The sequence below is a fragment of the Mya arenaria genome, chromosome 13 (assembly GCF_026914265.1).
Source record: "Mya arenaria isolate MELC-2E11 chromosome 13, ASM2691426v1".
Lineage (NCBI taxonomy): Eukaryota > Metazoa > Mollusca > Bivalvia > Myida > Myidae > Mya > Mya arenaria.
Window position 1 is genome coordinate 35739487 of NC_069134.1, and position 17697 is coordinate 35757183.

The 17697-nt window shown below is 34.3% G+C and overlaps 1 protein-coding gene across 1 annotated transcript in view; it reads right to left on the bottom strand.

The window, feature by feature from the left end:
* Positions 1-15905: 15905 nt before the first annotated feature.
* Positions 15906-17697, bottom strand: part of LOC128215223 (ocellar opsin-like) — a 77030-nt gene continuing 75238 nt past the window's right edge. The window contains exons 4-5 of the mRNA XM_052921929.1: positions 16420-16485; positions 15906-15965 (exon numbers count right to left, since the gene is read on the bottom strand). Coding sequence (XP_052777889.1) covers positions 15906-15965; positions 16420-16485 — 126 coding nt within the window. The remainder of the gene's footprint in view (positions 15966-16419; positions 16486-17697) is intronic.

Here is a 17697-nt window from a genome sequence, read left to right on the forward strand (position 1 = left end):
TACACGATTTCTCGATTGTCAAAATTGATATGATTACCCTTACATTTGTGTAATTTATAAAAATCAAACTTAAACATTGGAATCAACACTAGGCATTCAGTTTATGAAGTGTACACAATATGTGTTATTCATTTGTATGAGAATGTTAAACACCTAATATTATAAATCAATACATAATTGGAGCTATAAAATGCTGCTTATCATTCATTTGACAAATTAAACAAAATATATGTATGTATAACAATGTAAATATTATCAAGAAAATGAAGAGGAAAACTAAGTTTAATAGAGCGTTTTCATAAGACAGAGGTCGCTATTAAATACGACCATATTCCGCCCGGTATTGAGGTTATAACATACTAATTATTGTTTCCAGTATATTTCATCAAAAACCGAACCATCTTCAAATTAGTTTTAGAGGCATTTCTCGATTTTAAAGTTTACACAAACCCTGTATTTTCTGACTGGTAAATGCTTAATCAGTAATTCAAGCGAATGCACCCGGGCAAGTTGTCATTTATAGGTCAACCTGACCTAAAACTGGTTCCGGTTCTTAGCCCTAAATTTACCCTACGTGCCAATGCCCGGCCTTTTGCGCCACATCAACATATTTTAGTAGTTTTTACCCCCATTCCAACGTCCACACACTGGCCCATATTGGCTGGTACAAGTTTCGAGCCCTAGATGTCCCCTACATGCCGATTTCCGATCTTTTGGTATCACATCACGTCTTTAAAGTAGTATAAACTCCCACCTCGAAGGCTACATACTGGATTATTATAGCAAAATATGTGATTCTTGACCCTTTGAGACCTTTTTGGTCAACCTGAATCCAAGCTAGCCTTTATAGGCTGGTCTCAGGTGTTAGCTCTAGATGTCTCCTTCGTGCAATTACCCAGCATTAGGCATCACCTCACCTCCTTTTAGTAGTATTAACCCTAAAGTCGGCAAGTAGGCCTATTTTGCTGAAATATATTAAAGATCCCCCAACTGTTACCTTTATCACTATTTCTTAAGCAACGTGTGGTCGTAGACAATTTTTCATAAAAACACTTTTGTTTAAACTTTTATTTGAAATTAACCATTCAACAGTCTTAGTGCAATATAAAAAAATGTTATTGGTGTCTACGGTTATAAATTTGGTGAAATTTTTGGTTATATTTTGTATTTCGGCGTAGCTAATTAAGGTACTCGCTTTTGGTTGTTTTTATTGGCTGCTAAATGAGATATTAGTTTTTACATCTTACCGGTTATCGCCTGTTGATTATCCCCCGTTGATTAATATGGCCACTCTAATATATTCTGAATTAATTATCGGAACGCTTATTGTGATATGCAAACTGCTGTTTCAGATACATAACGATGTCCGCTGACGACTGCAATTACCGTGGATTTTGTTGTAGAAGGCAAATGAAAAATATTGAAATACCGTAAGATTAAAATATGTACCAAATTCACTTTTGAAAACAAATTCAAATAAAGCAAAGACGGATTAAAAACTTTCAAATGCAACATCTAATTCTATCTTGCATGTGTACGTATTTATAAAGCCTTAGAACTGAAGAATAAAATGCTCCCATTTTTAATAAGAACTTGAGCTACGTCACCTAGTACAACATTTTAACAACAGCATATTAATCAATAACACAGCATGCAAACTGGGAAAATGCAATTCTGAAACATATCATACAAAATAAATTGCATGTTAGAATGTCATAAAGCATAATTAGTAAATTGGCAAATAATACCAGAGGCGATGATCACGTGATTTATTGTTTTGACACCAGGCGCTAAAACTGTTAGCGCCCAGTGAGTCGGTATGTAATTTTGATCCATTTGTCTCAATTATTAAATAAATCATTTTCCTAGCATTGACCATGTTCCAGCGCCGAATTTTCCCAACCTTGTTCCAGCGCCCAATTTTCCCTTTAATTTGGTACCTTCATTATGCTGAACAGTTCTTTAGTTTATGCGGACTGAGTGTCCCAAGTTTGGAATTCGGGCAAAATATCTTGCGGAAACCAAGCAGGAACTGTTTTGCTAGATTTAATCATTAGTACATAACTTGTTTACAGAGCTATTTTTTAACATCGCGTGCACTTATCCCTTAAGAAATGTTTCCACGGCAACTTCTGCGTGTTCAAGGAATAATGTTACAAATGCTTTTCACCAACGCACTTTTTTATAATCTAAGTACTACATAATTCTATTTTTGTTGCAGTTGATGTTATTTCGACATTGTGGAAAGTCACACAAGACTAAAGGCGCTTAAAGCATTGTATGAAAGAAGCATACCGGCTCGGTGTCATAGAGATGCTGCGGGCTTATGTTTTTCAATACATACGCCCTGACCAAATGGAGAAAAGATACATGTGTAGCTGTTGTAAAGGCTTCAGTTCCAGCCTGTCCTGTCATCGAAAGCTCCATAAGTGCGCCAACTGTGATTAAGGGAATTGTTATTTTAATATTAATTTGTTGATTTATTAAAAATTCACCTGGCTAAAGGCAAAGGTATAAAATGAAACTCTTCTATCAAAAAATACATTGTTCAATTGTATTACCAAATATAAACTTTTAGACCATGTTATAAATTTGTCAAATACTTTAAATTACATTAAATTTAATATACATCTTTTTTCATAATTTTGTAAGCGGAATTCAGAAGTTAGTCATTTAATAATATTGCAACGATGAATGATTTCTTCCAATGTTTCTTTTGTTCGCTCATGTTTTGTTAAATGCAGTTGTGATGTATGACGAAATAAAATGTAGCAAATGATTTGGAGTATAAAATCTAAGATACTAAAGGCTGAAACCCTTCAACAGATATTGATATTTGCTCAAATATCGTTTTTGAATACTACACGTTCATACTATATTTGCCGTAAACAGCTTTGATGTTGCGTGATTGGTTGATTGACACTAGCATGTAATGTTATTAATGTATGATCAATATGTCACTATATCGACGTGAATTATGAAACTATTCTAGGTCTAACGATTTAGGTGTTGTTCTTCTATTTTCCCTTGACTTTACGGGTGTGGGTTCGCACTCTAAGTAAAGCCAAAATAATTTGTATACACCAGTGATTTCTTATGCAATTTCGATGTCATAGAGTATAATAATAATTAATTAAGTATTTACAGATGATTATCCGGGAAAACTATTTAAACCAAAATTGTTTTAGTTTATAAATGTAAATAATTGGTTTTTAACGCAACATAGACTTTAAAGTATTCAGAAAGTCACGTGATATGCAAATTTCGTAAATGCGTTATGCGCGCTAAATTTGAATTATACTTGAATTGATATTGTTGCATTCAATTTTTGTTATTGTGCTAAAAATGAAATAGTTTTAATTGTTTTATTTGATCAGGTTTTTTTTTAGACATTGTACAATTCGGTATTCTGTAAGAATGTTGGTCATTTTCTGATTCTTTAATTAATAGTTTATAAATTATCTAGGAAATAAGATGTCATCAAAAAGGATTGTTTAAACGTTAAAGGTCAATATGGCTGGTCGGAAAATAAACAAAAAACAAAACACAAGTATAATTAAATGTCCTTTCTTTTCAAATATTGTACGGTTGTGACCCTGTTCACTCATGTGAGAATTCAAGTGATTCCTCACCCTGGTTTCGATAGGCAATCCTTTTGCAAAGCATTCAACTTCGACCTGGCAATCAGTAGCTGAATTCTGCTTAGAATACATCATAAATGAAATATTACATACGGCTGTGGCCTAGAAATCAGAAGCTGCTTTCTGCTTACACTTTATCATTAATAGAATACTGTGCATACGACGTTGGCCTTATTGTTCAATAAAAAATGCATATACTATGAACTCTGAAACTATATATACAGAATCAGATTTTCAAATTGTATGCAACATACTTTTCCAATGATAAATTTAATAATGTCTGTCTCTTACTTAACAGTGTTTTATAGTACAAAATGTATCAATCTGTACTGTAAAGCTATTTCATGGCGCTTTCTCATGTTTTGCATCAATGGTTTTCTTGTTATGATTAAAACCACATCGTCCTATAGTGTAGTCAATATGCCAACTTCTTATGTTGTAGGCATTTAAAATTCTATTAGACTCGTTTGTTCAAATATTAGCCCGCTGGGAAATGTTTTGATCCCCTTGTTTTCCAAAACTTATGTTAAAGATGAGTCAATGTTCATCTGTAACATTCCTGAGGGTTTTATCGAATTATTTATGAGATTATTAATTTTATAGACATAATATTTTAGCTCTCGGGATGGAATTGGGAAACTGATGGCAAAGACACCGCAGTTTTATAAGATAACTTGTCATAAAGTAATGTTCTTCGAGGTTACTCTTTCCATTAGCACATGTTAAGCGTAATTTTGAAATACCACAGAGCATCCTCTAGATGTGGGGTTAGTAGATTATTGAATTGATGACTTGATGAGAATTATAATATGGGTCACGTCCCACGGTGTCCTATCGTCGTATGCTTTGGCCAAGGAAATCTCTGATATGAAAGAAGTTTTCCCTGACTTTCCCAGGCTTTTCATTTTTGGACTTTACTTTCGGCTTATCTTAGTTTCTCCGATACAACATACAAATTGACTTATTATTTTTTGTTTAATGTTAATTCAAAGCGTCCTTTCCGATATGCCCTTAGCACAGATATGTGGTATCTGCTGTGACATTGATTCAATCCAAACAATATATATATATATTGTATTTTCTTAAACATATGCAATTATGATAATTAAGTTACCTTTAATAGTTGATAAAACTGGATAATTTCAAGACACGGTAAATTTTTGCATTCAATGTTCCTTTTTCCGCTATTAATTAAGCACACCACAGAAAAGAAATTCGAAATGATTTAGATGAAAATATATCAAAAAAGTAACAAAATGGGATGCGTTTTGCCTGTTATGTCGTTTTTGTATTACTGCCAGCAGAATATAAGTGTTTTTTGGAAAAAAGTTCTGTATAAACATGCAGTCATGAAATTGGATAATTATTTAATGGAAATGAGAAGAGCAGTAATTAGAAATATGAAATAGTGTGATATCACCATATTCTGCATAGTACCCACCAAAAAATCAGGAAGAGGCAATACTGTCTAAGGACAGGAAAATTCATGTATTAAAAGTTATTCTGAGAAATTTGAATTCGACTTTAACTTAGTTTAAAAAAAGTATTAATTAATAGATACAATAAAGCCATTTTATTAAATTTGTAAACATCTAAACGTTTTGTTTAAGACTTTATGTCTAGGAAGAACGTGTGGCAATTTGCTGTGTTTAGTACTTTTGTAACTATATTTCCGACATGATCATGAAATAACGTTATAGTTTATGTCTAAGATATAATTAGTGTAGTAATCACTTCACAAAAGGTGTTGATAATATACTCGAAGTATAGCGACGTTTCATGTATTTAGCGCTGTAAATATTCACATTTTGTGTTTATTTCTTAAATCAAAATATTACATTCATGATAGTCCGATACGAAGTTTTTTTTTGTTGTTTTTTTCTTACCACTTGTTCACACATTATTTCTTTCTAACGAGCATTTAATTATACACAAAACTTAAACATAATCAATAATAAAGACTTTTCTGAGATTATACTACATAAAAGGTAAACAATTGATACATGCACAAGACAAAACAATGTCGCCAGAATAAGAAGAACTTTGTTAGCTTATACTATGCCTTGCTTCTGTCACTATTTTAAGCTGCTTGTAATATATAGATAGATCTATCCTGATTAACAGTGGAGTAGCTTGGAACGAAGCCTGACTGAATAGCCGTTATGGTGAAAGAAGTTGAACAAAATGTGTATTTATGCAAAATTCTTTCTAGAACCTAACTTGAAATACCCAACAGGGATATTGGACAGTAATTTCCGACATCTTTGAGATCTGACTTTTTAAAAATCGCGCAGACATGAGCCAGTTTCCTTTGGTAAGGGACTTCACCAGATCGAAGAGAGTAATAAAACGGGTTTTGATGGGGCTGTGAAATTTCGGTTGCTATATGCCTTAGAACATAGCTGTTTACAGAGTCCGGTCAAATTGCCTTGCCATTTTTTAGAACATTTATGGAGTCAAGAACGTCAAGGCAGAACTTATTAAAATAGGAAAAGATTCGCTAGGTATACGAAGAAGGGTTCGTGATGGAAAAAAGTTATTTAGACGATTTGCCTTGCAATTGATTATTGCGTTTAATAAATTCTGTATTGAATGAAGGCAAATCTTCAAAAGAAAGTAAAAAAAAAACTCTTTACAATCCTTGGTCAGGATTAACTTTTAATTAACTATAGTTCGGCCAAAAATATATCAGCCTGTTTTTGTAACTGAATGTTTTTACTCTTACATTTGAAGTATAGATCATGTTACGAATGATGAGCAAATTTCTGACGCATACAAGTGAAAAACAACTGAGCGTCATTTTAAGTGTCGTCATCAACCCTATTCACAAAACAATTTACAATACTGACATTTCAAGAAAGATTCAACGGGAAATCTCCCACAACCTGTATGTTTTGAGTCTCTCGTTCACGCTTACCATAAAGAGTATTCATATTGTAACTATCATTTTTTTTCACTAGACGTTACTTTTCAATACTGTATTGTTACAGAAATCTGTATTGTGTAATTGTACTGTTGGGTATTTTTGTTCCATTGTCATTACCTTTCTAAGCAATAGTTGAACTGGCCGCATCCAAACAAAAGTTGGCTTTTTTATTTTAATAAGATAAAAAATAATGCTTCAAATGCTCTTTGAAGAAAAAGCAACATAACCTTTAGTAATCTACTTATTCTCGTTCTTAGACCGATATCACCTGTTCGAGATGAAAAGGGTGAGATATTATGGTGTAACAATTACTAGACAGGTGGTTCAATTACGAGACGTGCTGTTTACTTAGCTTTCTTCTTCTAAAGATGTTTTTTTTTTATATTTTTGGAATAAAAAACATGGTTACATTAGGCATTGTATACTCATACAATCAATGCCTCGAAACTGGGTTTTTATGAACACACATATCATATATAATTGTTTCGAGTGTCTTAAACGAAGTATTGACTATGACCTTTATTTCGTTCATACCAACCGAAATGTAATCCGCAATTATGATTTATCTAGAGGGTTGGCACTATAATTCGTTCTTAGTTATAGTTAATGAGCTGAAACCATTAGTTTTGTCATTTGTTCAGTATTATCATCCATGACTTATTACCCACACCAAACTAAAATATATATCATGGTAATTCGTCACGTTAGCTTGTAAAATAATGCGTTCTTTTTCTATTATACTTTATTTTCGAAATTAACTTTAATAACAAAAAATGCAGGGAAACGAAAATAGAGAATTTATGTAATGGAGCTCATACATTTAAACACATTTTTCCCAATGATTAGTTTATTTATTTTAGCCTCTTATTTAACAGTACTTATAGTACGTTTTTTATCCTGATATACTTTAAGCTATTTCATGGCGCCTACTTATGCTTCGCATCTATGGTGTTCTTGTTATGATTTAAATCACATCGTCTATAGCGTATCCACATATAGGAACGCCCTCATTTCTAGTCAATTTGCCAACTTGTTGTGTTGCAGTATTTTTTAAACTTCTATTAGACTCGTTTGTTCTAGTATAAGCCCGCTGGAAAATGTTTTGGTCCTCTAGTTTTTCAAGATTTATATTAAAGATAAGTAAATGTTTATCTGTAACATTCCTGAGGGTATTATCCAATTATTTACGAGAACGTTCATAGACAGAATATTTCAGCTTTTTGGAAAGGGAAGCCACAGTTTTATGAGATAAGTGTTATGTGTTTATCGAGCCAACCCTTTCCATTAGCACTTGTTAAACGTAATTTTAAAATCCCAGAAAAGCATAAAATGCAATGTCGGTACTGATTAACCCGATTAGTATAAGCAAATCAATTTTATCTAATACAATAAAATATTTGGTCGATCTTTTGCTGCATCAATGTCCGATATAATGTGCGCTTTGATAATGCTATAGAAAACCATCATACAAAAATCGCATTTACAAACTTTCGAAACTTTGATTTCAAATAACAGGGAATAGTTTACAGTTTTCAAATGAAAACAAACTGAATAGCGATAAAAGTGACTTGATATTGTGTTAGGAGATTAGGTGGTCTGCGACCTAGTTTGATAGCGACATTGTTTTTTCTTCGTTTATAAATGGTAGTGTTTATGTAGCAATATTTACCGGCAGGGTAATGAGTCACACCCTTGCTCTGTGCTCTTTTGAGTATTCTAAGAATGAAGGCTTGATTATACTTATTTTGAGGCCCTTATTTTAGATCCGTTTCCTTGGCGGTACATTCTACGTTTCATTGGACAGGCACTACTTATAGTAAATATTTTTGGCAATCGACATTTCCATTCTGCGTAAAAAGATCTCTGACTGACCGTTTATATTTACTGTTTTGGGGGAATATAGATGGCATTGTTCAGTTAATTAAAGATGCACTCTTACTCCCAAAAAAAGATAATCCACAATTAATACCATTGTTTCAATATACCAAAGAGGATGAATAAATGTTGAAAACAATGGTTTTTATAAAGGATACTGTTTTTCTTTTGAAAGAATGGTGCAGAAAACACGGCATTTCTACCTTATGAGACAATAGTAGTTAACAATAAATATTTTAGCAATCGCCAATCATTTAATATTTTTATGTTTTCAGCTATTGAATGCACAGTTACAATCTTGTTATCAGTGATTTATATTTTTCATAAATGCATTAGTTAGTAAGTAGTTTTAGGTTTATAACTCAAAATTTATGTTTATTATACATGTGTAAGTATTGATATTGTATAAGAGTGTCACTTTAATGTTTTCGTATTTACTGTTATCCTTGACCCATATATTATGTTACATTTTTCTTTGTAATATGTATTTTTATTGTTTTTTTTGATCATTTTTCTCTAAAACCACATAATTCTTACTTTGAAACTTTCATCAACATTTTCCATTAGTTTGATTTAACAATAAATAATTATCTTATTTTTGGTGCCGACGTCAAATTCATTTCATGTCTAATGAGCGTTTAATACCTGTTTGTGTTTAACTAACAGTTATTGAAGAGTTAGTACAAAGTGACATTGTATAATTGTAATATATTTAATATGTATATGAAACACAAAAACTGCACAGTTTACGTGTAATAAATTAATAATCTCTTTTTCTGATATATTTAGATCGAATTTTTATTTTGCGCTATGGTAATGCTACACCAAGTGGTTTGTGTTGCTTCTTGAGCTTGACCAAGCGTTTAGCAAGATAAAACATAATGCTTCTAATGCTCTTTGAAGAGCATTCTTATTCTTGTGTAATTTACTTATTCTCGTTCTTTCACCGAAAGGATATTTTTGTTCCATTGTCATTACATTTCTAAGCAATAGTTGAACTGGCCGCATCCAAACAAAAGTTGGCTTTTTTTATTTTAATAAGATAAACAAGAGGGCCATGATGGCCCTAAATCGCTCACCTGAGTAAAAGAGTTTAACCTTTGTTATTAATATAGCTTGTTTCTCAAAGAATATTGAACAAGAGCTGTCAAAGTATGTGACAAATGCCCCCCAATGTGACATTGATCTATAAACAAGTACATAAAAAGTTGATCTTGCCTTTATGTGTCAAATACATATTGCAATTTGTATTAAATTGCCTCTGAGCATAGAAAAAACCCCAATCATACTAAATGACAGCCAACACTCTTTATGTCCTCATATTCAGCATTCCATTGTGAATAAACACTTAGTGTATCTTTCACCTTAGAGGTAGGGACATGGGTCTTGCACACGACACGTTGTCTTGGTATGTCGAAAACATATGGCAAGTCATTTTAAAATCTGTCCATATAAGAGAAAGTCACAGCGCGGACACGACAGCCTATATTTTCCTTCAGGTTGCCATGGCAACCAGAGTTCTGCATGGAATTATTTTTTTTGAACAATTTTGAAAAAGCACCAACCAAGGATCATTCCTATTAAGTTTCATCAAAATTGTCCAAGCGGTTTAGGAGAAGAAGATGATTGTAACCAATTGTTGACACTTTTCCTTTAGGTTGCCATGTCAACCAGAGTTCTACATGGAATTAATTTCTTTGAACAATTTTGAAAAAGCACCAACCAAGGATCATTCCTATGAAGTTTCATCAAAATTGTCAAAGCGGTTTAGGAGAAGAAGATGATTATAACCAATTGTTGACATTTTCCTTTAGGTTGCCATGGCAACCGGGCCAAACAAAATTATGTGAACAAATTTAAGAGAGGTCCATGCAAGGACACTTCAAACCAAATTTGCTGAAGAACTATCAAGGGGTTCATGCGAAGAAAATGTTAACTTTTTTTTACTAATTTTAGCTCTGGTGGCCCTTAAAAGGGGCCAAACAAACTTATTTGAAAAGACCTGACAGAGGCCCATGCTAGAATGCTTCAGACTTGAAGATCCATCAAGCAGTTAATAAGATCAAGTTGTTTAAAGGTTTTTCTATTTTTTGCTCTGGTGACCCCTAAATGGGGCCAAACAAAACCATTTGAACAAAGTTGAGAGAGGACCATGTAAGGATGCTACATATCAAGTATGGAGTCATTCTGACCTTTACTTTCAGAGGAAAAGACGTTTAAGTGACAAGACAATGTAAAAAGAAATGACCCCTGAGCAAGGCCAATTTGACCCCAGGACAATAATTTGAATACCTTTGGTGTAGGTCCACTAGGTAACACTATATACCAAATATGAACGCTCTAGGTCTTATATTTTGGAGAAGAGGATTTTTAAAGTTTTATTATAAAAGACTATATAAAAATATTGAAAACCTAAGCCTATGAACACGGGGCGTGGCCAATTTTGACCCCAGGGCTAAAGTTTGAACAATCTTAATAGTGGTCCGATAAGCAATGCTTCATACCAAATATCAAATGCCTTCGCCTTTTGGTTTCGGAGAAGAGGATTTTATAAGTTTTCATCATATACATATATAAGGAAACCCATGACCGCCCCGGTGGGGCCATATTTTGACCCCAGGGCCAAAGATTGAACAATATTGGTACAAGTCAACTAGATGATATATCATGCCAAATATCTAAGCTCTTGTCACTACTTGATTTTACGTGTGTATCTATATATGTATATTTGTTATTAATTGTTGTATGTGGCCCATATTGAAAATTGGTATGTGTACTAAATATGTTATCCAGTTTAAATTAAGACGTTACTTGTCTTTGTGAGTTCGGAGAAGATTTTTTAAGTTTTCACTATAACACATATAGAGAAAACCCATCAGCCCCGGGGTGTGGTCAATTTTGACCCCAGGGCCATAATTTGAACAAACTTTGTAGAGGTCCACTAGACGATGAATCATGCCAAATATCTAAGGCCCCCGGGTGTGGCCAATTTTGACCCCAGGGCCATAATTTGAACAAACTTTGTAGAGGTCCACTAGACGATGAATCATGCCAAATATCTAAGCTCTAAGCCACGTAAGTTCAGAGGAGATGATTTTTGAAGTTTTCACTATAAACATATAGAGAAAACCCATGACCCCCCAAGGTCCACTTGACGATGAATCATGCCAAATATCTAAGCTCTAGTCCAAGTAAGTTCAAAGGAGAAGATTTTTGAAGTTTTCACTATAAACATATAGAGAATACCCTAACCCCCCGGGGCGGGGCCAATTTTGACCCCAAGGCCATAATTTGAACAATCTTTGTAGAGGTCCACTAGACGATGAATCATGCCAAATATCTAAGCTCTAGTCCAAGTAATTTAAGAGGAGAAGATTTTTGAAGTTTTAACTATAAACATATCAAGTATACCCATGACCCCCCGGGGCGGGGCCAATTTTGACCCCAAGGCCATAATTTAAACAATCTTTGTAGAGGTCCACTAGACGATGAATCATGCCAAATATCTAAGCTCTAGTCCAAGTAAGTATAAAGGAGAAGATTTTTGAAGTTTTCACTACAAATATATAGAGAAAACCCATGACCCCCCGGGGCGGGGCCAATTTTGACCCCAAGGCCATAATTTGAACAATCTTTGTAGAGGTCCACTAGACGATGAATCATGCCAACTATCTAAGCTCTAGTCCAAGTAAGTTCAGAGGAGAAGATTTTTGAAGTTTTAACTATAAACATATAGAGCATACCCATGACCCCCCGGGGCGGGGCCAATTTTGATCCCAGGGCCATAATTTGAACAAACTTTGTAGAGGTCCACTAGACGATGAATCATGACAAATATTTAAGCTCTAGGCCAAGTAAGTTCAGAGGACAAGATTTTTGAAATTTTAACTATAAACATATAGAGAAGACCCTAACTCACCGGGGCGGGGCCAATTTTGACCCCAAGGCCATAATTTGAACAATCTTTGTAGATGTCCACTAGACGATGAATCAAGCCAAATATCTAAGCTCTAAGCAACGTAAGTTCAGAGGAGATTTTTGATTTTTTTTTAATATAAACATATAGAGAAAACCCATGACCACCCAGGGGCGGGGCCAACTTTGACCCCAGGGCCATAATTTGAACAATCTTTGTAGAGGTCCACTAGACGATGAATCATGCCAAATATCTGAGCTCTAGTCCAAGTAAATTAAGAGGAGAAGATTTCTGAAGTTTTAACTATAAACATATCAAGTATACCCATGACCCCCCGGGGCGGGGCCAATTTTGACCCTAAGGCCATAATTTGAACAATCTTTGTAGAGGTCCACTTGATGATGAATCATGCCAAATTACTAAGCTCTAGTCCAAGTAAGTTCAAAGGAGAAGATTTTTGAAGTTTTCACTATAAACATATAGAGAATACCCTAACCCCCCGGGGCGGGGCCAATTTTGACCCCAAGGCCATAATTTGAACAATCTTTGTAGAGGTCCACTAGACGATAAATCATGCCAAATATCTAAGCTCTAGTCCAAGTAAGTTAAGAGGAGAAGATTTTTGAAGTTTTAACTATAAACATATCAAGTATACCCATGACCCCCGGGGCGGGGCCAATTTTGACCCCAAGGCCATAATTTGAACAAACTTTGTAGAGGTCCACTAGACGATGAATCATGCCAAATATCTAAGCTCTAGTCCAAGTAAGTTCAAAGGAGAAGATTTTTGAAGTTTTCACTACACATATATAGAGAAAACCCATGACCCCCCGGGGCGGGGCCAATTTCGACCCCAAGGCCATAATTTGAACAATCTTTGTAGAGGTCCACTAGACGATGAATCATGCCAAATATCTAAGCTCTAGTCCAAGGAAGTTCAGAGGAGAAGATTTTTGAAGTTTTAACTATAAACATATAGAGCATACCCATGACCCCCCGGGGCGGGGCCAATTTTGACCCCAGGGCCATAATTTGAACAATCTTTGTAGAGGTCCACTAGATGATGAATCATGACAAATATCTAAGCTCTAGGCCAAGTAAGTTCAGAGGAGAAGATTTTTTAAGTTTTTTTAGAGAAAACCCATGACCCCCTGGGGCGGATCCAATTTTGACCCAAGGGCCATAATTTGAACAATCTTGGTAGAGGACCATTTGGTGATCCTACCTACCATATATCAACGGCCAAAGCCTTGTGGTTTGGGAGAAGAAGATTTTTAAATTTTTTCTTTTCCCTTGCCATGGCAACCAGAGTTCTGCATGGATTTCAATTCTTTGAACAATTTTCAAAGGGGACCACCCAAGGAACATTCCTGAGAAGTTTGGATGAAATTGGCTACGCGGTTTATGAGGAGATGTCGTTTAAAGTAAAAGTTTACGGACGGACGGACGGACGGACGACGGACGGACGCCGGACAAATTGTGATCACAAAAGCTGTGACAGGTGAGCTAAAAATAATGCTTCAAATGCTCTTTGAAGAAAAAGCAACATAACCTTTAGTTATCTACTTATTCTAGTTCTTAGACCGATATCACCTGTTAGAGATGAAAAGAGTGAGATATCATGGACGTAACAATCATTCGATAGTTGGTTCAATAAAGAGACGTAGTGTTTACTTAGCACTTTTCGCTTTCTTTATATCTCTAAATATGACGAGCGCCACGCGTACAAATCACTGGGTCAATCGCCGATATAATGAAGTGAGGTAACAGCAGTATTTCTTTTTTTCTTAAGATGTTTTTATACTTCTTGGATAACCAACATGGTTTTATTAAGCATTGTAAACTCACACAATAAAAATTTAGAAACGCAGTAATACTTCGAAACTAGCTTTTTATGGAAACACAAATACGATAAAAATTGAAAAAAAAAGTTGATAAGCTGAAACCATTAATTATGTCAATTGTTCAGTATTTTGGCCATGACTTATTACCCACTTTAAACTAAATTATATAGCATTGTTATTTTCATGTTAGCTTGCAATATAACACATTCTTTACTATAATACATCATTCCACACCGTCTCGGAAACCATATTTTTGTTTTAGGTATCAACGACCTTTTCCCTAAAACCCACGTCACAAGGTATATTTCAATATTTCAATATGAGCGTGTTATACACAAAGATTCACGCTTTGCAATACTTTCCCTAAAGGTATTGAGCAATAACGATTTTTCCTATTCAAACATTATCATCCTTGAAATGTACTAACCAACCCGAAATTGCATGCCAATAGTTGTGATGTAAACAAAGTTTTATCCGTATGGAACATTATTTTGTTATTCACCTCAGGCGCAATATATGTTTGAAACAAAAGTTTTATTTCATTGATTTGGTTTAAGATTAAATTGGTTTCCATGCTAGGATATTTGTCATTGCTGGCTTAGAGTGCCACACTAATTATTTGTAAGTTAGCCGAGAGAGTATAAGAGCATTAATTCTATCATAGTGACAATAAACAGTAATCATCTGTGTGGTATATAGACGTAAACTGTTGAAGAGCTCATTAGTAAAATTACAGGATTTATATACCAAAGAACATTATTACGCTGAAAGCAATGGTTGTCATCAGAAGGATTATCGTAAAACAAATAATTTAAAATCAGATTGCAGTTATGTAAAGGCAGGACTGTAAGTAAATTCCTAATATAGCCTCTATTCAAAGAATGCAATTAACTATCCGTACAATATGAAGTCAAAGTACACGTTCAGAGCGGTTCAACCAGTAATTTAAAGTACTTACATATAATAATTGATGAATGCAAACGATCATTAAAGTTCTGTATTTTGATCACATGTTATTCTGTTCGTCTTTGAGTGTTTTGAGGTTGATGCCTTGGTTAATGATTTAAAACATTTTCGCCAAAGAAATGACACTTTGTTCTTAAATGTTTTCTGAAGAAGTACGTATATTAGTGGATTTAACACAGTTGAAACTTTAGCAAACACAGCTGGTATCGATGTAACCGTGCGATTTATACCTTTAGAATCACCAAATAATCCAATAAGGGCTACCATTGAGTATGGAAACCAGGAAATACAGAACACAGTCACGGATATCACAGTGACTTTGGCGATTCTCACTTCCGTTTTCACATGTTTTCTTTCTTTACACATGCGTCTTAAAGCACTGTCATCTCGAAGCATACCTTCTCTTGCTTGAAAATATGTTCTTTCGTGTTCTCTCACTGTTAAATAAATTCTTGTATAACACGTCGCAATTATAACCAACGGAATCGCAAAGAACATAATTTGGATAAACACGTTGTACATTATATTATTAACACTTCTTGTGAAGAAATCAAATGTGCAAAATATTTCTGAGCCATCCTGTACAAATTTGCCAAATCCGAACACCGGGGCTAATGCAGATATAAAAGAAATAAGAAAGATAAGCACAATGCTACAGAAGGAGAAACTTTTGCTCCCGGATCGACGCCCAGCGGCATGTCGTGATATCACGATGTATCGGTCAATGGCTAAAGCTGTTAGTGAATGGATTCCGCTGAAGCCAACAAACGCACCTGAGAAAGCATTTCCATTGCACACTGAAATAAAAAGAGAATACTACATTTATTACATTTAATGTTAAATTAAACATCTATTGTAACAGTTCATAATTATTTGAAAATGTGTCAAAAAATTTCTATTTTGCCAAAAAAATAATTTATGCTTGATTTAAGATAATGTTCAAATTGAGTTTCTATCTGGTGCTACTTTGTGCTTATTCATATAAGCTAAATGTTTAAATTTCATCGAAGTGTCAACAAATAATCAGACAACATAAAATCTAGTTCATTTTACATGTTATCCTATATAGGTATTATGTGAGCAAAAAACATGACGAAATATCGTACTCATAATTAAATTAAACATCTTATCTCAAAGCTGGCTCTTGTTTATGAAATGAGAAATGACCCACCGAATTCCTGGACAGGTCGTGGGTACTTCGACAGATCGACGATGCAACGGACAATGATGATTGGAAGACAAAGGACACACATCAGGAGACTCGCGCCCGTTAAATTCAACAGCAGAATATTTGGGGTCGTACGCAAACTTTTGTACCTGAAATGAATGTTTAAAACTTTAAAAAAGTGGAAAACCAATTGATGCTGGCCAATTGTTGTGTCTTTTTCGAGGTGCTACATGGGGTACATGAAATCTTAACTGTGTTAAAATGTTAAAATGTGTAACGAGTGAATATGTTTACACTCTATTATAATAGAAATAGGTATTTGAAAGTTGACAAATGTTAATTTGCAAATACCAATAGCAACAAAATATATCTGTAAATACTGAAACTTTTATTTAAAGGCTGCTATTGGTTAAACAAATTATAAGACCATACTCTTTCACTATCAAATAACAACAAAAACATTATTAGGTAAATATATCTAATGAAATACACACATATATACACAAACACTTATACACACACCAACATGCGCGCACACGCACATGTGCACGCACATGCATACCCACACGCACGCACGCACGCACGCACGCACGCACGCACGCACGCACGCACGCACGCACGCACGCACGCACGCACGCACACACACACACACACACACACACACATATATGTATATATATATATATATATATATATATATTTGTATACGACACATGGCAATGCGAAATAAGCAACCAGCAATTGGTAGATTCACATCAACATTTGGCAAGTCAAACGCGGCTCTCGAATGCTTTCTAATTGCAATTTGTTGTTTCTATTGGTTTTGTATTCATTTTTAGATAAAGAAACCTTTATTGAAATGGAACATATCAACTTTGAATCATTTGTGCATGCATTGATTTTGAAATGCTAGCGAAATCATAACAGACTCAGTGCTATAAACGTTTTATTTGCAATATTATGACTGCTCTAAGACGTAGTACGTTTATTGCTGATTCATAACGGTAAATTGGCTATGATTTGCCTTTTATGTCCCATATCACTCCTTTGTCAATCAGAGCGATCTTGTTTTGCAGACTCTTTCTTACAATGTGTTGTCGGAAAATATGTTCATCAATATATTCATTTGAATCAGATCAAATAGGCTATTCAAAATATACGAGGCGTAAGTTGTCTTATATGAACGATGGACCTTATCAATACACCTTTTGCGCTGTCTATCTATGTTTAGTCAAAGAAATTTATGACGTCTAATTTCCCGATAACTTCAAATTAATATAATGAGACCGTTGTCTAATTTATTGTTGAGAGTCATACAAAATCAGTTTTTCACTTACCTCAGTTGAACGATAACGTGCACT